Here is a 25,950-nt window from a genome sequence, read left to right as displayed (position 1 = left end):
ATGAAAGTGTTAGTAGTAATACAAATAATTATTTTATATAATTAATATACATTAACATATTAATTAATTAGATAGATGCTTTTGTTTATTTTTTAAAATACGCTTTTTATTTTTGATAGAATACAGACGTATTTGTATGTTTTTCTAATAAAATAATATGTAATAAAATGACATATATAAGTATATACTAATTATATAATTATAATTAAATAATAAGAAATTAAATTGTTTTATATTGACATTTTCTATTTATTATTATTTGCATTCAATTATTTATTGTTTCTTCAATATATATTTTTTAATTTTTACAACAACAATTTTTACATTTTTACAAATAATTTAATCAGAAATCTAAAATAATTTTAATATAAATTGATTATTAAATTTTATCACCACTATAATCATTATTACTATAAATCACTTAAATTTGCTTTCTTGTACAAATATTATCAATTTTATTTTTAAATAATAATGATTTTTTATACATTTTTTCTTTTATTTCTATTTTAATTACATATTTTTTAATTTAATTCTATTAACTTGTCATTATAATATACTTTCGTCGTTTTTTGTCTTATACATGATATACGAAAACGATTTTAATAACAAACACCTAAAAATTAATACACATAAATAATAATAATATTGTTACTTATTTTTAAAAAATATTTATTTTTATTTATATAAATAATTTAATTATTTGTATATTAAATATAAATAATTATTTGAATATAAATAATATTGTTTTTTTTTAATATTAAAAATTTTAGATAAGGCAACATAAATTTTAGATAAGTAAATAATATTAATTAAAATATTATTTGATCTCAATGTCTGATTTATTTGATATTCAATATCTGATTCATTGAGCACATCATTCAAAAATATTAGATAATTAATTCTTTTGATATTATAAAAATTATCAATAAATTTAAACCACTTTTCATAGTGCAATTATTTTAGATTCAAGATTCTATCGGTCTTATTTTTACACAAATTTATTCTATGACAAAAGAAAGATCAAAGAAAAATATATATGTATATGTATATATATATAAAATCTGCTGTACATAACTTCATCGTAAAAACTATATTAGGATGATAAAGTCAATTTAAAATAGTGATGAATCATGTAAAAAATAAAGAGCAAAAATTAAATTACTTATTATGCTATTATTAGAAAAGATAGATCAGAAGATTATATAGCTTGTACAACTATAAAGAGTTTATTACACCGATTGAAAATGTGAAAACGATAAAGTTCTTTATCGGCGATTAGTATGTCTAAGAGCGTATACTTAAAATTATTGATCAGCGTTGACAGTTTATGTCGGTTTATGACAGTTTTGCGATTTTCGCTGAAACGAACTGCGTTGATATTAAGAAGTTATACATTATGGGAGGTATCTAATGTCAAGGAACGCTTTTGTAAGAATTTACGCGAGCTGCATATCGGCAGAGAGTCCTTTATATGAGAAAGCCGATGCCACGGAGACGAGTTCAACGGTGTAGGCGCACCGAATTCAACCGCTTGAAATTCTGATTGCCACTTTGTCATTAATTCCGCATTATGCACACGGGAGATGCTTTCTTTTTCATAAATGCATAATTTACTGGCCTTTTCTGCAGATACATTCCGCGATATGTTCAAGCTAAAATGGAATTAAATGTGCGCTGCATTTCATATACATTATACTTTTAAATATATGATAATATATGGGATGTGTTCGTTATGAATAACGTAATTTTTCGAAGACGGCTGAATTCTGTTTTTCATATAGAGTATTTTAGATGTATTTTAGATTAACATATTCGCTAATAAACGATCGGGGACATTCTTGACATCTCTTTTTTTATGAGATTCGAGACTGACCTTTTTAGTTTAAATTTAAAATATGATATGTATGCGGCATATTAATTTGCGCAATAGAAAAAGGGTTGCGTGATCATTGCGTTGGTCTGTCAGAAATCACTACGCTACTGGCAGGTGTCTTCCCGTATCGAACGCGAATAGCTTCGTTTCGCTTGTGGTGAAACTATAATGATGGTATCTCTCTCACACCAGGAGCGAGGGCATATAAGGTGGGATGTTCTGGCCTCAGCTTCATCAGTATCAAACATACACGACAAGTTCGCCAAGCCAGCAGGTTTAAGGTCGGCCGTCATGAGTCTTGTCTCTAAAGTATATGTAAGTACTTGAATCAAACTTGCTTCCGGTATTTAATGTCCTACAGGAAACTCCTCTTCTTTAACATCTTCGTTTCATTACACATTATTAAATAACACTAATGCTCATTAATGTGTAGCGTGTTCGTTATCGTAATGTATTATGAATTAATTACATATGTGTGTCACAATCTATCAAACATTATATTTAATAAAAATATGGTTTTTTACGTTTATTCTCTGTATTTTTCTGTAATTAAAAACAATGAAGTAAAGTAACGTTTCGTTAATAAAACTAAAATTTATTATTATTTTTCCATTAGTTATTTTAATTAATATTAATTTTTTTCTAAAGATACTATATTTTTCTACATTATATTAATATGATAAAATACAAAGTATTATGTAAAAACAAGGTCGCCTTTTTTCTCTCTCTTTTTTGCACTCTTTTGCCAGCGTCGTAATACATATACATATATTTTTTCACTATAACATTTTATTCTTCTCTTTTCTTTCACAAAAATTATTGGAGCAAAGATAATTAAAAAATAGTATTTTTTTATATTATCTAATACTATCTTACTAATCTTACTATACTATACTTATATTAATTTCTAATACTATACTTATATTATCTATTACTAATACTCTATTAATAATCCCTAATAATAAAACATTCTATAATTATAACGAAATTGCATTTTTCACGATAAACGTCACCAATGCTGTACATACAATCGAAAAACTGATAGTCGCGCGTGAATAATACGTTATTGGCAGAATTGATCGCACAAAATCCCTGTTGCAGCTGTTCTACACAAATTTAATCTCTTCGATTGAAGCTTTAATACTGAATATCTGTGGGGAATATTTTAACAGAAATTTGGCGACCGATATCCCCTGTCATTTTTCAATGTATGATAAGCCTCGAAAAATTCTTTTTTCTTGATCATCACACAAACGTTTCCTGGACTCGATCGGATAATTACGGTGAAAGTGCCTCGGATTTTTTCTTACGTCGCACAGTCGCGATATGAGGAGGCGACGATAAAGTAGCCACGGCAGATGTGCTCTTGAGTAAGTCAGTGAAAGTCCATTGGGGATTCATGATCTCTCTCTTTCTCTCGATTATTCATCGCGAGGGGATCCGACCGCGGTTTTCGGCATTAGGTAACGTGCGGTTTCGCATCGACGTAACGATCGAGACGTCGCGAGATCGGCGTGAAATCTGCCATCTCCTCGATTGCAACATGTCGCTGGTGTTTTTACATTTCAACTGCCGTCAATTTCGATTCGAACGACGCATTGATGAACGGTTGCTTTCGACGCATCGCGCGCTCATCCTTCTTCATTCATGTCGCGTACTGAATATTTATTGGGTCATTAACGCCGGAATTGCAGCGCTCGAAGCAGCCGGCATGGTTACATTCGGAAAATCATGGGAAGGGGCTTGATCGATACGATTTGTTTGAAAACATACCCTGTTTTCGATGTTTGAAAATAGATGTGATTTTATGAAAAATGTCATTCAAATTTTATTTGTAATATATGAATATCATGTTCAATTTGCTTTTACCTTTTTACTTTAGCTTTCTTTTTATTTATTTAAATATATTATTAAATATATATATTATTAAATAAATATATTTAAATATTTATTTAAATATATATTAGATATTCGAAATTATATATTAGAGCATATCGAAAATATATACGTCAAAATAAATAAATATAAATAAATTTAAATAAAATCTAGTAGAAAATAAATTCTTTATAAATTTTATGTCATTTTTCTTATTTCGAGCCCTCCATTTATTTTTAAATAAATTGTTATGTTCATTATTTTTTTCTATTTGTCTAATCCTTTTAATTAATGTTTTTCCTTATTATACAATCATTTTAATATTATTAAGTTCTTATTAATTCTCTCTATAATTATTTGCACAGTTATTTTTCTTAAATGAAAAGCACGGTGCTTTCAACTATATATCATGTTACGACGTGAATGTTTAAAGAAAGCGGTGAAAATTGCAAATGCGCGGTGAATGAAACCTGTTTTAACGATGTTGACCGACACACTTGACTCTGACCCTACAGAAATACCTTTCCATATCCGCTCTGGCTGTTTCCCTTCAAGATTGCAATTATACACTTGTTCGTCTTCACAATTATATAAAACTAGCTTATTGAGAGAAATATTGATAAATAACACAAGCGCTATTATATTCTTTAACATGTTATGCTTCATTATGTTTGAAAAAATTCAACCGGAATTTCCTCGAAGCAATCATACGTACTCGACAAACAGGAAAGAAAAGTGAAAGTAAAGATCGCCATTATCGTAGTATCGAGATCGATGACCAATACATTGTTACATCGTTTCGCCGCGATTTCTTAAACATGTCCCTGACTTTCAGATCGCTGCATTTCTATTGGCACTCGGAACGTTCTGCAACTCAAAAACTACAGAAAGCAGAAAGATCAAGGTGAACGACTCGGACAACGTCGAGCGTTTCGTTGCAGACGATGATCCAAATAATGGCGAGAGTGCGGAGCAAGTGCAAGACAGCGTTGAGAAAATTATGCCGATTTTGCCACCGATAATACTCCTGGATTTCGATAATAGTACGAACGATAATGAGACCGCCGATGAAAAGTCGAAACGCACCGTTAACAATAACCTTGGTTATGGCTTCGACCGGAACTTCCTGCACGCCCCGCGGAAGTACAATTACTACTTTCCCGCCGGGAAAACCGGAACCACCGTGTCCATAGAGGAATCCATCAGCCCGTTCCTGCCGAGGACCATAATCGAAAAGATACCATCATCGGGCATTCAGAAACCAGTACCCGATTCGTACGCGGATCTTAGATCCCAGCAGGGATCATATGAAAACCACGACTCGACCAGATTGAACTTCCAGAGTCCAGCAGGCTATCAGTATTATAATCCTGCGACGATATCTCAGCCCGTATTCGGGCTGCGAACGAAATTGACGAAGACGTCCGACTCGGAGCGATATCGAGGCTTCTCCTCATCCGCGAGACCTCCCGTCGAGACGTACTCGAATGTGGATTATCGAGACGATGCTTACGCTTCTACCACACCGCGATCTCTGATGCTAAATTCCGCGGAAAGGGAGACGGGTTATATCACTCCGAGTCCGCAAACTTACACGGTCTCCAGCTCAAGTCGATACGCTTACGTCACACCAAGTTCACCGTCATACGCCGAAGTTAATTCTCAGAGATATTTTGGACAGAGTAGTCAGCATGCGATAAACGTGCAAGGTTACTCGGCGCAAAGCTCGACGGAATCCTCGACAACTAATCCCGTCGATACTGCTTTCCTAGAAAACATTGACGTTCGATCGAAAGTGAATTCTCACGATTACATTCGACCTACTTCGAATACGGAATCTTCGATCTCTGCATCCGGCGATGTAGCTAGCTACCCACAGAACGTCGAATCGTTCGCTAATTTGCCCAGATACACAGTGGAGAATAACGTCAGATATGAAAACAAGATATTCTGGAAGTATCCAGACGGTAGAGTGTCCGACATGCCGCCCATGACGTATGAAACTTACTCCGAGTACTCGTCGTTGGCGGCATTGCAGGCCGCCAGATCCCAGGACGCGTCGAAGACCGACGAGTCCGTTTCTACGGAGAACAGAGTATTGTCGCAAGGCCCGGTGCAATTTCCGATATCGCCGGAACCCAACGGTCCCCCGACCCCGTTCATCTCGGCCGAGTCTCTGTCTAGGCTACCGCAGCAGCAGGTGTATCGATTGAGCTATCAGAATCTCGTGGGTCAGAAGCAGATCGTTCCGCAGCAAACGAGGACCGGCAGCGGAATCTCCGCGTATTCGACAACTCTTTCGCCGCTGGGAAATTCTGTCAAGTCAAATGGGAAGAATCGGTACGAAACGACGAGACGACCGATCTCGAAATACATGGTGAACAGTCCGAATCCGGAGTACATCAATTCTTACACCACGGAGAGCGCTCCGAGAAGTACGACGCCCAGCAAAGCTTTCATATCATCGAGTGAGTTAATATTTTATATCATATATTATGATCTCTTTATATTTTATCATAATATATGTTCATAATAATTATATAATGGTTTAAAAAAATTGAGCATCCGGAAGAAAATGTAATTATTTTTTATAATATTTAATGCTCAATATGATTTTGGCCTCAAAAGTAATCTATTAATAATAATATATATATATATAATTTAGAGAAATTTGAAGTTAAACAGTCATAAAAAAAATATTTTTATGTAATATACTATGCTACATATACAGCTACAATATATATGATCTGCTAGAAAAGTTTCATATTCCCTTCAAAATATATTAAATATACTGCTTAAATATATTACTATGATTTCATAAAACAAATTAAGGCCAAAATTAAGTATTAAATATGAAAAAAACACAAAGAATGATTATTCTTTCTTATCACAATCTTTTTTATTGAATCATGTTTATTTAACGATTGTATGTTCTCAGCTCACAAAAATTCAGCCAAGAAAATTAACGCAAGCGGCAAGAATCTGGAAAATTATTCAAATCTGCAATATGGAGACTTATTGAATTATAATCCATCGATCTCGCAGTATATCAAGAATCCCGCATCCATTCTCAATGTGCGACCGACCTTTGTGCAAACCGGAAACTCTCTGATACCCGTAATTATTTTAAGAGTAGACGGCGTACCACCTATTCAATCCAATGCTACGCCAAACATCAACCTAAAGGCCCTTCTGCAACAATATCTCCTTCAATATGCTAGAAGTCTAGAAGAATTGGCGCGTCCGACCAATTATGATTTTGGCAGTAATCAATTTCTAAAGGATCAACAGCCATTATCCACGAGTCCGCTGCGACAACTGGTACAATTGATACAAAATAGTAATACTCAAGATCTAGTTGGTAATCCTACGGAATCTTACGTCGGAAGATCGAGTTATGAAGCAAGCAATTTGAATGTCAAGAAAAGTCTCTCGAGCGTAAAATACGGCGAACGCACAGCAATCCGACCGAAAGTGAAGAGTGTGCAAATCGTGGAGGATCCGAGGTTCGAAAATTATAGAATTAAAAACTGAATTGTGCATAAATGATAAAGAGCAGAAAAAAATTACGAAGAGAGAGAATCCTTAACTTTCGTGTTCTATCGCTCAATTTTATTTTCCCGCTAATTGAGTTATAGTTTAAAAAGAGTTGAAATTTTAAAAAGCAATAATTATGTTATTAATTGACATTTTATACTAATTGTGATAAAAATAAAAATTTGAAAAATTTATATTTTTTTTAATTGACAATGATATCTATTTTGACTTATATTATATTTTTTATTCAAATTAAAATAAAAAGTTAAATACATAAAATGTTAAATATATTAATACGAAAATAACTGATATATAATCGAACACGAAAGTTAAATCAAAACGACTGATCAATATACGATACATTAGTTGCCAGTAATGATATCAAATCCAAAATTTATCATATAAAAAAATTTTTTTACGATTTTTATTTCAAAATATTAAAGAATTATAATTCTATTTTATATTCTTTTTAATTGTACTTTATATGGCAATTATATTTTAGTCTCGCGAATAAAACATTTCGTGCCATGAAACAATTAAAGGAAACGATAAGATAATCGACAATCGAATATTAGTAATAGTATTTAATATGGGTTTGTGCAATGTATTATAATGTCTACATTATGTACCTGCGCTACTGATTTGCTGAGAATCGGAATCTGTTGGTATTAATACTTCTTGTCGTTCTCGGGAAAGCAGTAGTAACCGAAGCACACATGTGGCTTTGCGAATGTACTTATAAAAAATTAACCAAATTTTTATACTTCATAAAGGTACCTTTTGAATCGTAGTGCTTAAGTTTTACACAATTTAAGATAATCATAACTTGTATACGGATTATTGTAAACTAATAAAGTAACCAAATAAGAAACTTTTTATACAAATTACGTTATTATTATTTATACCTTAAGTTTTTATATAAATTACTTGTTTTTATAAAAAAGACATAAATCTTTCTACTTTACGTCCGCATATTTTTTATTAATTAAAACTTAAACCCTGTCGAATTTTGCTTATTTTGGAAATATTATATTAGTTTCATAAACTTTTAATCTAAAAAATTTTGTATTATATTTTACAAATAAGTTTCTTGCTTTTAAATATGTGTATGGTGATATATTTTATTAAATAAAGATAGTTGTATATAAAGATTAATTAAAAGTAATAATAATTATATATAAAACAAAGAATTATAAATAAATTATGATTTAAATTAAAATAAATATAAATTAGAATCTCTATATGATTACTAAAATATGGTTAAATTAAAATCTCTATATGATTACTAAAATATGGTTTTCTGCTTTTATGTATTCTTATTTCCTTTCTCATATTTAATATAGCTTGATCTAATTTACTCATTTAAAATTTTAGTTATGGAGCAAGACTTTCTAAAACACGACTACAGCATATTATACTATAAAAATCTTAAATAATCCATAAAATTTAAAAAATATGAAACTTTAAAAAAGAATTACTGGATATATCTTTTTTATTAATTATTTTTTATCAGATATAGGATCGATCTTTTTTCAATTATCATGTTTATATAGTTTTCAGATTATTAACTATTGAAACGAAGATAATAATAAAATTTAATACAATTCTATAAAAAATAAGTAATAAAATATAATATTCTTTAATCTTGCAAAAATAAACTATGTTTCAATAAAATTTTAAAATTTAAAGGAAATAAGTAATATTAGAAATTAAAAATAAGAGAGATGTATAATTAATGATTTCCTTCGATATTTTTACTTTTAAAGAAAGTTATTCTGAATTTCAGAATTGGTTATAAAAATCGCAATTAAAAGGCAGTTCCTATAAAAATTTAATTAAAAGGACATTCTGTATGATATATTGTATGGTATATATTATCTGATTATTTTGAAAAATAATGATGCACTTTAGACTGACATCTAATTATTTATTGAAACAATAATGCAGTTTAGAAACACGGTTATTAACTTTTTCTAAAATAATCATGTAGTATATATAAGTAAAGTAAAAGTTTCCTCTTTTACAGGAAGAATTATCATGAATCCACGTGTCATACATGAGTGATCACTAGGCGCAATTATGTATTTATTCGATATGGACAATGCGTAAACGTTCTTTTGTGTACGCACGTATTAATGTTTATAATAATATTCCAAATTAATAAAAGAGATTTATCATCACACAATAGTGCATATGTAAGTATATCCGATACATGTATATCGATGTAATCGAGGCCGTTGAACCGGGCAATTAACGTTAATTATCTGAAGTTTAAAAAGAAGTTTAAAAAAGACGTTCAACTCATGCTACAGTAGTTATTAATTCTACGTTTTCACAACGAAAAGCGTCGATGATATCTACGTTGCATCTACGGCAATTAAACGCAAGGCATTAAACTGAACGCTCAAACACGAAACATACATGCGGGGAAAAGATTGGCCCGTGTTACACACGGACATTCATCTACGTTCGTGGGCTGTATTGGGAGAAGTAGCCGTACCAGGTGTAATGCGTGTGTTCTAGAGCGCATAAAACTACGGCGGGAAAAGTACTGGCAAATTATATTTGATCCTGTCGAAGCCGAAAACTGGAGAAACTGCGAAGCACCGGAAGTATATTTCATGATCGATGCAATCGCAATGCAAGATCCTTGGATGTGCTTCTTGTATCTTACCACGTACATATTTCAGAAGATCGCCATTGGCGCTATTCTCCTCTGATTTATGATGTTCCTCAACAGCATCCTTCGCGTGAATTTTTAAAAGATGATGATCTCGATTACAAATCAGCCTTCTTTTGTAAAATGTGTATTGCAGTGGAAGATGATTCTGTCCCATTCTTTATGTCATCTCGTTGCTCATATCCATTTCCGCACATGGTGATTTCGCTGCTCGAGTTCCATAATAATGAAAAGTGGCATCACATTTTGCGATATACTGGACAACATTTCTCCTGGCTCGCTCGCGTGTCGCGAATGAAAGTATCCTCCGCTGTCTGATCTACAGGATAATATTTAGAACGATATTTTTCACTTGGCCATCAGACTGTATAAAGAAAATCGCATATCTACTATATGGCTCAGTTCTCGCGTGGAAGCTCGCCACGCAGGATCCTTGGAATTATAAGGCGAGGATAAGAGAACGAATGGTCGCAATCAATGTGTACGCGGAGTATAGTGTGACACACGGATCTTTTTGATTGTGTTTGATTTTTCGAGGGATCTCAAAGAGTCAGCACGTTCGACGAAAATGATCCTATACTATGTAAGTACTTGGATTAAAGTACTTTGTGAAAGTGTAAAGTTTATTGTGTGTTTATTGTAGTGACAAAATCAGTTAACTTCTGTGTAGATAAATAGTAAGAAGGAACCTAATAGAGAATCTTCTACAGAATTTTATATATATATATATATATAGAATTATATATATATATATATATATATATATATATATATATATATATAATTCTATATAAGTTGATATAAGTAATAGATTTCTCTCATATATACAAAATATTGAAAAATATTTTTAGAAAATATTCATGTATAATTTATTAATTTATAAAATATATTTTCAATAACATATACATATAGAAAAAAAGTACTCTTTACGGTGAGTAGAATGAGTGTCCTTAAAGCTTGGCTTATTCTATACTCTTTCTAAAACACACATATATATGTATATGTATACTCTTTCTAAAACACACATATATATGTATATGTATATATATATACTTTCATTATATACTGCTAAAATGCTTTATATTTTAGTTATTGCTTTTTTGATAATATGTTTTGTTGTAAAAACTTTTATCGTTATGTGATTTATGCTTATTCTTTCTTTTTTCTTTCTCTACAAACACATCTATCTTTTTTAAATTATTTACTTTAAAAAGATGCTTAGGATTTATATTAAATAATATTATACATGATGGAGAAACTTTTTTCATTGCGTGCGCTTCTTACTTAGTTATCTTATGGATAGTATTATGATCTACTGAGATTACGATAATTAGTAAATACTTTCCTTGTAACTAGTTAAAAATTTTAATAATAAAGTTAAAAAATAACTTATAAGTAAGTTTAATTTATTAATTTAAATTGCAGCAGTTTAATTGTAAAATTAAATAAATATTTTTCGTTAAATATTATAGATACTGATAAAAATAAATTATAAATAAATTACAATTTTATAAAGCTATTGCATATATTATTATGTCAAATCAAACTAATTAAATTTATTAACTTGAAACATACTCGACTTTTAAAAATAATTTATTGACTAGTATTTAGCACTTTTAATAAATATTTTTAATTTTAATAAAAATCTTTTTATTCATATTATGTATCAATGTTTTAATCAGATAATTAAATTTAATTACAGATAAGTAAAATAAAATCGTGCACACAAATTATATTGAAAATTATGAAAAAATTATTATTTACATATATTAGTAATATTAAATGCTTTTCAAATTTGATAACCGAGACCGTTTTTAATTAGACATAAAGACAGGTATATTAACGAGAGGTTTATTTCAATCGACAACTTCGACCGACTTGTTTAACGATAGGCATGAAGAATTACATAGTTTAAATTGGCTATGTTTTCTCCGCAATTACTTTTCACCGGCACTCTCTAAACGGTCGAGCTATGTGTTAGTTGTTCGTGTTTCTGCATTTTATAAAGGAAAAGTCATTTATCATACAATTGTGCACTCCGAGCTTTGATAATTTTTTTTGGTTATTTAAAATTATTAACTTAGCAATCATACTTGCATGGAGGGCCTATTACTGTCAAATACTCATGAATCGGTGAGAAAGTCTACGAAGATTTGCTTCCGTGCACATTCAGTCCTTCTATCGTACACGCTCTGGCATTTTACTTTTCTAGTCTGCTTTTCTTTTCTAGGTCATCTCCTTGACAAAACAGCAATTAATACTGCTTACTATCATAGAGCGACTATCCAAACTTTGCAATGCATATGCTACTTTCTTCTTTAAAAGTGTGTGATATATGTTCGAGATAATCTTTAAAATTTTCATATTTTTATAGCAATTTTTCTTCGATGTTTATTGCCAATTATATTGTAAAATTTTTTAATTATACCATATATTATGTAAAAATGCATTCCTTGTAATAAAATTTTCATTTTCAGTTAAAAATGTAATTTTTTGATGAAAATATATTCTACATGAAAATCTTGCGTTGCATTGCGTATGTTTTTTTGATTAATTCTTATTTTATATTTTACGTTATATTTAGTTTTATACGTCATGTAATATTTATGATATTTGTATTTAAGTAAATTTACTAGTAATTATTGATAGTTTATTTAATTAATCAGTTTATTTAATTTATTTAATCAAATTTCAACTGCAATTTAATACTACTTTATTTTTCGTAGGTCATATTGGTGATTCTCAGCTGGCCGCAAATAAGATGCACAGAGGATGCCAACTTGGAAAGTGATGAGATTTTCGACCAAATCGCAACTGCATCGGAGAATATAATAGAGGCTGTAAAACATTCGAGCACGGATTCGAAAAATCCTCAAGAGCAAGACTCGAGCATATCGTCGTCAGAAAGCGCAACGGTACATTATGAAAATTCCAACGGTTTTGTGCCTATCGTGCCGTCTGCTTCTCCGTCGTATAACGATCCTGATTCGTACGACTCATCGTTAGAGATCGACGATTCTGAGCAGCAGGAGAACGAGTCTGAAGAGAGCAACGCGAGGAATGTCGTAAGTGCTCAAGACAGCTCGGATGAGAGGGCGAAAAAATTCGAGGAAGACTTAGCGTATTCCTCGGAAGCGAGGATTTTCTTGAATTATCCTGGATCGTTGACGAATCGTAGGTCTTTCGATTTCCAGGAAGGGCGGACGAATGAATTCGAGTTGCTGAAGATCAACAATGACACTCCCGCGGTGGCCAATTACCAGGAATTTTACGAGAATGTGCGCAGCACGGTGAACACCGAGACTGACAGCGAACCTGACACGTCTTCTTCGGAGAGCTCGAACGAAGGAAGAGGGAAGAAAATCAGGAACTATGCCCACAATTACGGTCAGCAGTCGCAGCAAATTAATGATGAAAATTCCTACGCGCAATATTCGTATGACGCGCAAGATATGAAGAAAATTACGCACGAGCAGGAGAAAGTTACTGATAATTATCGCCAGCAAGTTACCGCGAACTACGATGGTCACGGACAGAATGCAGCGACGGTCTCATCTTCATCAAGGACGAATTATCAGGTTAATGGACTCGCTCATAGCGGAACTTACGATAATGTGCCGCAATTGTCGAGGACACATTATAGATTTAAGCCGGTCGTAGTTACTGAGGCGAACAATCATAAAACGGACATGAAATTTGATAACCATCTGCTTAATAGTGCCCCGGACACAACCTTGGAGTCTTCTAGCTCGGAGATATCAAATCGCTACCAAGTTTATAATGACAACAGGCAACGTAGTTATCATCGCACGGAAGACTCTAAGAATCTCTCGGACGAAAGTACAGATTATTCCGAATACATCGAGCGACCGAGAGTGCAGAAGACTCGAAGACGTCCGTCGTATACTGATTCTTCTAGGAAACTTCCGAAAGAACATCGCGGCACAATGAACGACAGTACAGAAGAAGACAAGCAGAAATACAACTCCTCGAAAGTAAGATCACACCGATATAAGGTGAAGGCGAATCCATGGCTCAACGATCCTAGTACAAATCATCACGATGAGAGCGTCGAGGACGTTAGATACGGTTCCAGAGGCAGTAATACAGAAACAAAAAGCTCCAAAGTACACAATGGCTCCAGATCAAAAATCAATTCATGGAGTCAGATCTCTCCGAGCGTCGAGGTTTCTCACTCCAACGGAGTCGAATTGAATCAGGTTGAAAAGCCAAAGTTCTTGGTTAATCTCGTACCTGTAGCGAACTTCGATCACGCAACCGCGTTAGGTAATAGTCAAGGTTTTGACATGTCCAATGCAGTTTTGCAAAACGTTGCCACCGTCGCACCAATCGGAGCGTTTAGCACGACTACTCCTCTTCTAAGTACTCCTCAGCCTGTTATTGCTCAGAATTTTGCTCAATTATCAAAGAATTTGGCAAACTTGCAGAACTTGGTTTCCACGCCGATACCTGATATTATCGTCGGTCAGAATACTTTCCAAAATCCTGTGCAGGTTTTTCTTCCTCATCCAAATGAACAAAACAAGGATCTGAGGGGCTATTTGCCAAGTACCATGACACCGGTGTTTGCCTTAACATCCAGCCTGAGCCCAGCATTGCAGAATATACGAGTTCAGAATGTGCAGAGTAACAACGTAACGCCACGAACGACGTTTACCATAACGCCGGCTCCTACCGTCGTTCAACAGATGCCGATAAATCAAATGCACTCTGGTATTCAGCAACTGATAGTGCCGCAACCGACTCTTCAAACATTCCCGAATTTTCTGCAAACGCCGCTTCAGACAACTCAAATACATGTAAATCCTCACGGACTACAAGGTCAAAATTTTTTGCATCATGGTAATTTACAGATACAAAATTCGCCGACGACGCCCACGCTGCTGCCCAGTCAGACAATGCCGGAAAGCAGGATCGTGGAATCGCAGAATAAGAAGAACGCGTTCTCTGCTTCTGGCGCAAATTTTGTAGCCTCCGCGAATCTAGCCGTCGGCCAGAACGAACAGAAGCAGCCGACTAACGTCAACTCCTACTATCTGCAGAATCCGAATACGCAGCAGATTGTGAAACCTCAAGAAATAGTGCCGAATATATTGCAACCTGGTGCGACTTTAAACGGTATAACCGTAAACACTCAACAGCTGATTCCTCAACAAAATATGCAAAATAGTAATTTTATTTTGCAACAGCCACGTGATCAGATGCAGTATGTCAAGCTACAAAATAACGGCGCGGATGCTATGCATCAAGCTTCATTAAATAAAAACTTGATAAAAAATCATAGACTAGGCAGCATCACGCTGCAGGCTATCGATAACACGGCTAGTCATTCGAGCAATATCAACAATGCGCTTGAGCCATCATCAGGGAACGCGCATCTTCCGAATGTGGGTACTAAAAACGTGGAAATTGTAAATCCCAACATTAAACCAAGTCAAATTGACACGACATACCAGACGATGAACTATCCGACTACTGTTCTGACGACGCCCATTCCAATTTTCAGTACGATCGCTCCACAGACTGTTAATCTTCCAAATTACGTAAATTCGTTGACAGAGAACGGGAATAAAGCTAAGCAAGTAGGCACGTTCCAGAATCAGGAACCGATGTTTAATCCTATTAATTTTGTCCCGAACGTTGACATCATTAAAGATCAGAATGCTCTCAATAATAAACCGATTCACGAACCTATTCAGCAAGGTTTGAACTTGGTGCCCGTCGTGCCCGGAGGTAACTTCTTCAAACCGTCACTCGCGGCGCAAAGCGAATTAATTATAAAGCCGAAGCTGACCTCGGATTTGCAGAAGTATGCTGAGGAGATGTTTAAAGAATCTCTAAAGACGATGTACAATTCACAGAAATGGAATAATGATAGAAAACCTCAGGAAAACGGTCAAAATGATTCCGAAGCGAGCGACTTGGCAAAGCTGAGAATCGAAATGCAGAAATTAAGAGCTTCCTTGAAGGAGTCAAAGTATAAAGACACTCTCGAGGCGCATCAGAGTATGCATAATGTGCGCACGACTAATGCGCCAAAATCTTCGAATAAAAAGAAACCAGATCCGCTGCTAACGACCTTGGAACATTTGCTGAAAACTCGACCTCGTGGACCGATACATATTTATCATGGCCCTGTTAAACCAGATCAGAAACATAAACCGGAAGATTCGAACTTCGATTTTGATAATTTCAAAGATGAGAGTCATATAAGGGAATTTCTCACGCCACCAAAATCGAAACCTTCGCACTCGACAAATCCTTTTCACGACAAGCCGAAGAAACGACCAGGATCCTTGAGGTTTAAAAATAATCCGAGAAGACCGGCAAGACCGAGCAATTTGCCACATAAATCCGGCGGTCTACAATCGTCCTCTAGCGATATACATGTATATGTTGCTCCAGATACCTTCAACTATGATTCTAGGCATCAACCGTCCTTTGATAGATACACAGCATTCACCACAGCGTCACCAGAAATTGATAAAATGTTGAGAGAATTCAAGTCGTCGAATAACAAGAATTATGATATTAATCATCCCAGAATGCATAATTTGCTCGGTTTATTGATGAAGAATAAACAATTACCTACCAGAAGCACACAGAATTATTTTCGCGACAAGGATCAGGTGAGAGAATATTTCGAGAATGAAAAGCATCGGCTGCAGCAGCAGTTTTATAACGACGCCCTAAGGGATTACATGAATGAGAGGTCCGACGTCGCGTCGCCATCGGATTCGGTTATCAACAAGACAGTTTATTCGAGGATTGGCACCGCATAAATCCGTAATCAAAAGTATAAGCGAGACATTCGATCACGAGATGCGTTTACTGTATCTGCGCGTGATTTATAAATCTACTCGCAAGGGACTAGAAATAGGTAATAAGTATGTTTTTGCTCGATAAAAAAAAAACGGACAAATTTTTTCTTATTCGCTCAATAAAAGCTGCATAGTGTTCAGTATTGATCGCATTGTTCGCGTTATGAGTAATTAATTATATGTATAGTAAGTAACATTTTATACGGAAATTGAAAAATTAATCGTTAATGTGTTCGTATGAAATACTCGGATCGAGAGGAAAGAAAAATCGCTCATTTGTAAGACGTTCTAGCGAATATTGTGTGTAAATATTAATTTAAACGAAAAAATATATACATCTTGTAATTTGTACAGCGTTTTTTGCGCCTATTTTATTTTTTCATTGATATATCTTTCATTTATCTGTTTGTAAAAACGTGTATAAAAATAGAATAAAAAAATCAGGTAAACTTTTTTCCATATCGCGGAAAAATAAAAAAATTTTGCAGAAGAGAGGTAAGTAGTAAAATTTCATTTTTGACTAGCTAAATATAACTGTATAAAAATTTATTTCTAAATGAATTAAATATTTTTTTAAAATACTTTTTTTAAAATACTTTTTATTTGATATCAGAGTAATTTAATTATTATGTGTGTATATTTAAATTAGATTAAAAATGCTTCTCTCAAATCATATTGTAAAAAGAAAAATTTAATAAATTTATTTATACTTTTGACATTATTGCTTTAAAAATTGTTTCCAAAGTCAATCTTTTAAGTTTTTGTACTAACAGTCTCGAGATGAGACGTTTTTATGATTGCATGATGTTAATATTCATGGTAGTTTTTCCAATCTTTCTATTACAAAATTAGATTGGAATTTAAATCTTATTATAAAACTAGTCTAATAAAAACATTTAATGTACTATCTCAAAGAAAAAATATTATTATATCAAAATTGAAAAGACTTTGTGTTATAATCTCTAATTTTATAACTTTTTTATTATGTTTATATGATAAAATACATGTTTAAGTGAAATATTGTTTAAAGAATATTTAATAATTTAATATTTTTGCAAAATAAAAATATTATTTAATAAAATAACAAGATAATTAATTCTTAAAGAAATAGTATAATTCTATTATTCTTTCTTTTTTACATAGACAATATTTGAATAAAATAATGTCAACAAGAAGTGTCGAAACTTTGGAAGCAGTTATGTGCAATTCTATGTCAATTTATTTAATTTCTATTAATAATTTATTTTATAATTATATTTTATTAGGATTTATTTCTCTTATAATAATAAATTGTAGATGTATTTGTTTTCGTAAAAATTTAATAATTATATTGCATGATTGAAAATGATAATAGTAGAAATTTAGTGATTTTAAAACTAATATATAATGTTATAATATAAAATTACAATAAAAAATTATAAATTATAATTAATAATTGTATGTCTTAGAATAAATATTAAATTAAATGTTATTATGTAGAAAGAAACTATATATAATGGTTATAAATAAAAATTAATAATAAATATTAATAAATTAATAACACAATGTATGTAAAAACAATCACATTCTTTCCATGTTCTTGGAATAATAATTCATTCGTAACCCAAAAAAGTAAAGGCATTCACCTCGTAGTATGTAACAGTGATTATCGTTTATAAATTTACTCAATAGAACTTATATATAATACATTAAAGCATTTTTATTATGCAACTGTCACTTTCTCGGAAAATACTCAGAGAATTGGACTCACATTAGTTCGAGAGAGTTCTGCCAATTCATGATACTATTATAATAGATACGCTCGTGCACACACACAAAAGTTTTCTCAGAATAATACAATATAATACAATCATCTCTCACTTTTCTCTTGTAAATAATGCGGCTCTATTATTAATTTTAAAAAATGTTTTAATACACTTTAAAGATAGATATACAGTAATTTTTATTCTAAAAAATAATGTTGTATATTTTTCAACAAATATTTTGTATTATATGTCAATTTATTTAATTTTTATTAAAGTTAATATAAAATCATATTTATACGAGAGAGCTTATCATAACAAAAATTATTTATTTTATATTTACATTATAATAATTATATTACAATGTTTGTAATATAGTTGCATTGCATTTTTTAATAACAATTAAATTACAAAGAGAGAAATATAAGTTGATAGTAAAAAGGTAGATCAATGGCATATTTATAATTATGATTATGATTATGGTTTCACTGATCAGGGAGAAGCGGTGATTTGACTCGGTTTTTCTTAATATGCTTTTTATTAGATTTAGAAAAGTCCAATCTATTCTGTTGTTTCGCATCAGTAGGCGTCGAATATAAAAGATGAGAGATTGTTGGTCGTGATCAGTTAATATCAAACTTTGGTATCTGCTTGTACTCACTAAACGAATGTCATGATGGTATGTTTCTCTAATTTCTTAATAACTTTAAACAATTATCTCATTAACGATGATTGCATCGCAATATTGTTGCAATATTTATTTATTTATAAATATGACTCACGTGTTAAATTTTAATTTTTTATTACGCTAAATTATGTAATATTGATATCCATCGTATATTTGTAATTAATTATATATATTTTCGATTCATAATTAGATCAAAATCACTGAAGTGTTTAATGCTGAATTTTCTACATTATTTATTATTCTGTGCGTTACATAATTTATGTATATTATTTTATAATTAATTGTAGATTATTTTTTGGGACAGATTAGTTAAATAAATTGTTAGTATTAATATTTTTGTGGTGAAAATATTTAAAATATTAAATACATAATACAATCTTTAAAATGCATGCTCTAAATATATTCCAGATTATAAACACCATTTTCTTTATACCTGCGATATGCTGCGCCATAAACATCGCAATTTCGACTGGCACTTTCGTATCAGTAACATCCATCAAATCAAAACGAGCGATAAATTCCAGTCATGATGTTCGTAATAATCAGGAGAGACTCAAAGGAACTACACCGAAAATCTCTTTACCTCAGGATATTACCACGAGATTATCTAATTATAGAAGCGCCAAGGCATCGGAACCACAGAGGATTTCTTACACCAATTCGAATCAAAAATCTTCTCATGCATACGGCAGTGTTCCCAAGCGGCCGCCTTCTTACGTTCCTCTGCCTGTTCATCAAAGTAAATTTTATCAGAATAATCTGCTTATCCCGTATTTCGATATATTGAATAATTCCAATTCGTACAAGACTGCAACGAGCACCGAGAAACCGTTAGATGCATCTAAACCAATTGTATCGCAGTCGGTCCAGAAACTGCAAGGCATTTACTCGCCCAATGCGTTCCATCAAGATAAACCTATTGAATTTTCGGGTTTCTCCGACTTCGAATATCCCTCGTATCCCAGTATCAACAAGTTTATCTCCCAGGACGTGCAGAACGGTGCTTCGTCTTCCATCGTACAAGTGCCAGTGTACAAAACAAATTACCCTCTGTCGAAAGTTATCACACACGAATACGCATTGAGCCTTCCAACGGCATCAAGTGTCTCTCCGTCGTCGGATAAAGCGACGCAAAGCTCCAAGCAGAAAGATGAAGCTACTGTAGATGTGAATGGTAAGAAGATTTCAGTCCCGATCATTCAATTTCAGAATAATGCGGACTTCACCGAAGTTTTACCCGTCTTCGAGAGTCAGCCGTTCTTTCTAAGTGCAAACTATCCGACCGAATCGGATTTGGCATTTAACTCTGGAACTGGGCCAAAGCTCAACATGGCTCTTCAATCGAGAAACGTTTCGCCATTTTTGTCGCCTCTGTCGAGTTTTCAAGGTCAAATTGTGCCAATTCAGACGGCCAGCAGTAGTCCGCAATTTCCGCAGTATAAAGGCGCCAGCGTAGAAGTTTACCCAGTTCCAAATAATGTTCCTAAAGTGCAAGGCAGTTACGAATCTCTTTATAGTCAACCACAATTGCACTTTGGACTGGAACATAGTAGTAATGTGCAGCCTATTAATGTACAGCAAAATATTATCCATCCTTCCGTGTCAACGCAGGGTATTCTAAATGATGTAGAGATCATCAATAAGAAAAATCCGGAGCCACATACACCCCAATCTGACGATGACAATAGGAATGACGATAGGGATGATGAAAGTTTGTACTGTTTTATAAATTATGTCATCAATTAAAAGTAAACTTTTAAGTGAAATATATTCACTTTTATAATATTTATAATAATAAGATTTTTATTAAGTTAAGGTTTTTAAATATATAGTTAAGGGTTTTAAATATATATAAATACTTTAATACTTTTTTAGATTATGAGGTAATAAAATAGATTAAAAATGAATATTTATTAGAATTTATTTTGAAAAAATTTTATGCATAGGATATGAAAATCCGGATAAGGAAGATGAACAGAATTCTGAAGATAATAATGCCGAGCATCAACCAGGAAAGCATTTTAAAGAGCCACCGACAGAAAGTGACTTTAAACCTTCTGCGTCATATCCTTTCAAAGAGTACGATGAGAGATTTGGAAAGTATAAAACGCAAATCGATGACGACGAAGATAAGCCATATTCCAGCTATAAGCATGATTCAGTGGACGATGATGAAAAAGAAGAAGATCCATCAGAATATCATGCTGAATATACTGATTCTCCAAAATCATCGCATGAATCGTATGAGGAAGAGGATGAAGAGAAGGAAGAAAGCGTTAAACACAAAAGACGCGAAGAAGTTGATGAAAGCTCTGACGAAATAGAGCCTAAATATTATGTAAAAGATTTCGAACAGGAATTTGAAGAATCTTATCGAAAAGAACTACCAAAACAAAGTATGTAGAATTTACAAGTACTTCAATCTAAAATTATTTATAACAATTTTACTTAAAATTATTCAATCAAATATTATATATTTCATTCAATTTTAATTTGTTCAAAAAATAATGTTATTCTTGAATTTTATTCTTAAACTTTGTTCGATTTTAAAATAATATAATATTATCTATTCATAAAAAATTACAGACATAAATTCCTTAATCTTTCAAAAAAGAGATTTTTACATTAAATTATATTCTTTGATTAATTAATAAATCAACAGTCAGTTCCTCAAATGTAGTTATATTGAATTAATATTTCTATTTGCAGAATATGTACATGTAAAAGAAGTGCCAGAAATAGATAGTTATAATAATCCGATAGTACCTTCTAAACGACAACAAAAGAACAACAATCGATCTCATATAAATCACGAGCAATTTGAAGAACCGACAAGCCAAAAAACCCGGGTTTCCCGTAAAAATCGCAGAATACCAAAAGCAGGTTATAAAGACAGTGTAGCTTATGGTTCAGATATTTCCATTAAAAAGACGCCGAAGGTGATTCATGAAGAGGTTTTTGGATACAAGAATCCCGAAATCGGAAAATATTCTAAACAATCGAAAAATAAGGCTGTTGCGATTGAAACGTATTTACCTACGAAAAAAGAAAACTATCTTCGAGCTACTAAATATTACAAATTTAAAAATCCTAAAATTGGCAACGAATCTGCCTCCAAAAATAAAGATTCTTTCGTAAACATTCGAAAATTAGCTAAATATTCGCCCGAGGAAATGGTTAGATCGAATGTGAAGCAATTATCGGGTCCTGACACGGCTTCTTTTTATGGGCTAAATATAATGAGCGGATGAGTACATTCTCTCATAAATACAGAAAGATTCTAGATCTGATAATAATCTAAACGAGGATGTAATCATAGAATGAGAAAACCTAGATTTTTATATGGCTTTGTTAAAGAAGATTAAATATTTTATATATCAATTTTATATATCATTTGTTAATGCATAATTGCTGCTGCTTTTATTTCATTGCTTTATGCAGTAATTATATATCATACTATATAATCATTTTATACAGTAATTATATATCATATAATCATATTTTTATGTTTTTGAACGTATTGTAATTTTATATTAAACATATTTTTACTCTTCTAATTATAGTAATTGAATTTTATTTATTCACAAATAATTTACGCATATATATCATTTTCATACAACATAGTCTATTTTTCCATAAACTGTTATTGTAAATTAGTTGGAATTAATTATTATTATAAAATTAATTAAAATCTCTTTTATTTACGTTTATGTATTGGAATAATAAAAAATGAATGTTTTATATGTTTACCTATTTCTTGTATCGATCTTATTATAAACCATCTTATAAATATATAACGGCCTATATAAACACTACTTATTAAAAAAAATAGAAATCCTTTCAATATCTGTTAAATATAATAAATTTATCTAAAATCTATGAAGATAACGCGTGCGCGGAAGTATTTGCTACATACTCATCATTAGATAATTACTTCCTGAATTCAAAAACGAGATATGATCTTTGTCCATCGATTTCCAGATCGTAAGTAGCTTCATGTGCAATGATTGTATAGCATGTATTTTCCAAAAAAATCATTATTAGGAGAAGTACACCTATTATATCTTTCTTATATACACCTATAATAATTTTAATTGATTCTGTGATTATCCCGGAGAGACGCAAAAGCATTCTCTCGCGTATCATAAGTTGTATATATACCAGGGAGCTATCATGAAAGGTTCAGTATCAAGTTCAGCAATATTCCTTACAAGATGAAGATTTTGGTAAAGGTATATAAATTCATATATTTTTAATTCTACTGAATTTAAATAAATAATATTATAAAATGTTTTAAATCACATACAAGTTTAAATCATATAACAAGTAAAAAGCATATATTCTTATAACTAAATTGCATTTGTTATGCAAGCTATAAAAAAATTTCCAAGACACATTAAAAAAAATTATTTTGAACAATTTTTGTTATAAAAATAATTGTATTTCTATTAATAATTCAAATAAAAAAATAATGTTTATTTATAGATCGTGCTTCTATTTGCCATTGCATCTGTAGTAGAGTTAAAATCAGATTCGAAAAAGCAAAAGCGCGGAGTAGCATTTTTTGGATCGCCTGATTTATTTAGAGTCATGCCAGCATTTGGTCCTGCATCATGGGCTCCCTCAAATTTTGCGGCTTCAGCCTGGAATCCATTGAGCAATCCAGATGTAGCGCTCGCTCAAGTTCAAACTCAAGCCACTCACGATGTGGCACTTCAGGTATGAGTATTTATTATGAATTTGCATATCATTTTACAATAATGCAAGACATATACAATCTATATTTAAGACTTGAAAATATATTAGCTATTAATTTATAGGCTTTGAAAGCTCCGGCGCCTGGTACACCTAGCATCGCATATCCGCCGGAAGTTTTGAGAACAATTCAACAAGCAAAAGACGCGAACAATAACGTAGCTCTGGCCCAGCATAAAGTTGCGGAAGCGAAACAAGCCGCGGTGATTCAGCAGAAAATTGCATTAGCAAAGGAGGCAGCAGCAAGGGAAGCTGCTGCAAGGTACGAATAATTAGTTCGCTTTGTTTTCCATCATTATACTTCACAAATTCCCACAATCCGTAATGTTACATCTTACAGTATTATATTTCATGCAGGTCGCAAGAAATTTTCCAACACGTTGAAGCCGAAGCTAAAGCCAGCGCTCGGCAACTAGTAGCGCTGCAACAGAGATTAGCCACCTTAAAAGGAGCTGCAGCAGCTGCTCAGAAGGTAGCGGCAGCGAGAGAAGCCGCTGCAGCTGTGGCGATTCAAAAAACCGCAGCTGCAACTGCAGCCGAATTACAAAAGCAAGATGTTGATAAACAGATTAACCAGAGTGAACAGGAAGCTAAGGTAGCAATATATAAATTTTAATATATATGATTTTTCTATGCATTTGATTAAAAAAATATATTATTATATTATTTCTTATATCAATATAAATTTAATATTATATTATTTCTTATATTAAATCAATATAATCATGTTTAATCATAGGAAAAGGATATATTAGCTGCGAAAGAAAATGCAATAGCAGCTGCGGTTCACCAAGCGAGCTTACAAAAACAGTTACATCATCCTTGGAATTGAAAATTATTTTATGTTATATATATTTTGCACATATCAATAATATAAGAATACATTTATGGTGGCGGTACATTAGGAGACATTTATAGTCTTATGAATATTTTGTAATTATTACATATAAATGTTTTTGTTTTAATAAAAGTTAATATACAGTTTATTTTATATTTATTACAATTTATTTAATAACCTTACTCATTTTTCAAATTATTTACGCTTCTTCAGTACAGCAATATATTAATATATATTTGAAATTACAATATGTTATTATATTTTTTTTAAATTTGTATTTAAAATTATAAGTTTACATATTCATCTTACATCTCGAAGCTTGTATACACAAATATGCCATTTAATGAACATGCATATAATTCTCATTTGTAGTTTATTGTTTATTATATTATTTTATATATATTTCTTATAGTATTTATTTTATATATATCTTTCAATTTTTTACTATATATAGTAATTGAATTAAATCGTTCTATTCTTAATCCGAGTATGACATAGATGGTGGATTATAATTATAGAATTAGTTCTGATGTATAAGCAAAAATTCTAATACATCATACGCCTAGTTGTCTGTCAGTTTCTTAAACTTATATATATTAACAATTTTTTTAAGATCTTTAAAACAGTATAACTTGAAGAAAATCGCCATTTAAAATCTCTTATTTATTTATTTATTCTTTCCTAAAGAGATATATGATTCTTGCATGGTTTTAAAAAATTAATTTTATAGTTTCATGAAAATATCATAATTTTCTAAAATAAAAAAGGTGTGTTATTTATTTTGACTGTGTATCTGTTGTGTATAAATTACTCTATACATTTCTTTTTCTCTATTTTTCCTCACAAAGATCATAAAATATCGAAGTAGAGATAAATAAGAGATGATAGCATCTTTTATGCAGATATTTTCGCTTAAAGTCAATTATATAATTTTTATGTTAATCTTGAAAATATAAATTTCGAAACTTATATACTTTTATACTCTCATACTTATATACTTTTATACTTTTAATATTTTAATATTTTTTTTAAACACAATTTAAAAAACTTAAAAAATAATATTCATTTAAAATAACAGTTTCTAAATCAAATTTACATTAAGTCCAAAAGAATATGCAAT

The 25,950-nt window shown here is 31.6% G+C and overlaps 4 protein-coding genes across 4 annotated transcripts; all 4 read left to right on the top strand.

The window, feature by feature from the left end:
• Positions 1-2,126: 2,126 nt before the first annotated feature.
• LOC145962974 (uncharacterized) lies at positions 2,127-7,282 on the top strand. Its single transcript, XM_083084510.1, has 3 exons — positions 2,127-2,188; positions 4,584-6,216; positions 6,687-7,282. Exons 1-3 carry the CDS (start codon positions 2,165-2,167, stop codon positions 7,280-7,282), a joined length of 2,253 nt encoding a protein of 750 aa, XP_082940636.1. The 5' UTR covers positions 2,127-2,164.
• Positions 7,283-10,533: 3,251 nt separating this feature from the next.
• Positions 10,534-16,768, top strand: LOC145963223 (uncharacterized). The gene is made up of 4 exons (XM_083084942.1): positions 10,534-10,548; positions 12,692-14,662; positions 14,708-15,155; positions 15,237-16,768. The coding sequence occupies exons 1-4, from the start codon at positions 10,534-10,536 to the stop codon at positions 16,766-16,768; spliced, it is 3,966 nt and encodes a 1,321-aa protein (XP_082941068.1).
• A 2,853-nt stretch (positions 16,769-19,621) lies between these two features.
• On the top strand, positions 19,622-22,571 carry LOC145962456 (uncharacterized). Its single transcript, XM_083083512.1, has 3 exons — positions 19,622-20,948; positions 21,184-21,633; positions 21,947-22,571. Exons 1-3 carry the CDS (start codon positions 19,622-19,624, stop codon positions 22,486-22,488), a joined length of 2,319 nt encoding a protein of 772 aa, XP_082939638.1. The 3' UTR covers positions 22,489-22,571.
• Positions 22,572-23,451: 880 nt separating this feature from the next.
• On the top strand, positions 23,452-24,824 carry LOC145963375 (uncharacterized). The gene is made up of 5 exons (XM_083085234.1): positions 23,452-23,469; positions 23,723-23,956; positions 24,058-24,254; positions 24,350-24,587; positions 24,732-24,824. The coding sequence occupies exons 1-5, from the start codon at positions 23,452-23,454 to the stop codon at positions 24,822-24,824; spliced, it is 780 nt and encodes a 259-aa protein (XP_082941360.1).
• Positions 24,825-25,950: the final 1,126 nt, after the last annotated feature.

Source organism: Camponotus vicinus, unplaced genomic scaffold (assembly GCF_025532165.1).
Source record: "Camponotus vicinus isolate PSW18456_S1 unplaced genomic scaffold, iyCamVici1.0 SCAF_12, whole genome shotgun sequence".
Lineage (NCBI taxonomy): Eukaryota > Metazoa > Arthropoda > Insecta > Hymenoptera > Formicidae > Camponotus > Camponotus vicinus.
The sequence above is the reverse complement of the archived record's forward strand: the minus strand, read 5'-3'. Positions and strand labels throughout refer to the sequence as shown.

Excerpts from the sequence above, each read along its gene's own strand:
- LOC145962974 (XM_083084510.1), top strand. The coding sequence starts at position 2,165 with ATGAGTCTTGTCTCTAAAGTATAT. Across the intron at positions 2,189-4,583 it reads GTCTTGTCTCTAAAGTATAT|ATCGCTGCATTTCTATTGGC; the intron begins GTAAGTACTTGA and ends CCTGACTTTCAG. Across the intron at positions 6,217-6,686 it reads CAAAGCTTTCATATCATCGA|CTCACAAAAATTCAGCCAAG; the intron begins GTGAGTTAATAT and ends GTATGTTCTCAG.
- LOC145963223 (XM_083084942.1), top strand. Across the intron at positions 14,663-14,707 it reads CCATAACGCCGGCTCCTACC|CAACTGATAGTGCCGCAACC; the intron begins GTCGTTCAACAG and ends TCTGGTATTCAG. Across the intron at positions 15,156-15,236 it reads TCAACAAAATATGCAAAATA|CTTCATTAAATAAAAACTTG; the intron begins GTAATTTTATTT and ends CTATGCATCAAG.
- LOC145962456 (XM_083083512.1), top strand. The coding sequence starts at position 19,622 with ATGCATGCTCTAAATATATTCCAGATTATAAACACCATTTTCTTTATA. Across the intron at positions 20,949-21,183 it reads TGACGATAGGGATGATGAAA|GATATGAAAATCCGGATAAG; the intron begins GTTTGTACTGTT and ends TTTTATGCATAG. Across the intron at positions 21,634-21,946 it reads AAAAGAACTACCAAAACAAA|AATATGTACATGTAAAAGAA; the intron begins GTATGTAGAATT and ends TTCTATTTGCAG.
- LOC145963375 (XM_083085234.1), top strand. Across the intron at positions 24,255-24,349 it reads GCAAGGGAAGCTGCTGCAAG|GTCGCAAGAAATTTTCCAAC; the intron begins GTACGAATAATT and ends TATTTCATGCAG. Across the intron at positions 24,588-24,731 it reads AGAGTGAACAGGAAGCTAAG|GAAAAGGATATATTAGCTGC; the intron begins GTAGCAATATAT and ends GTTTAATCATAG.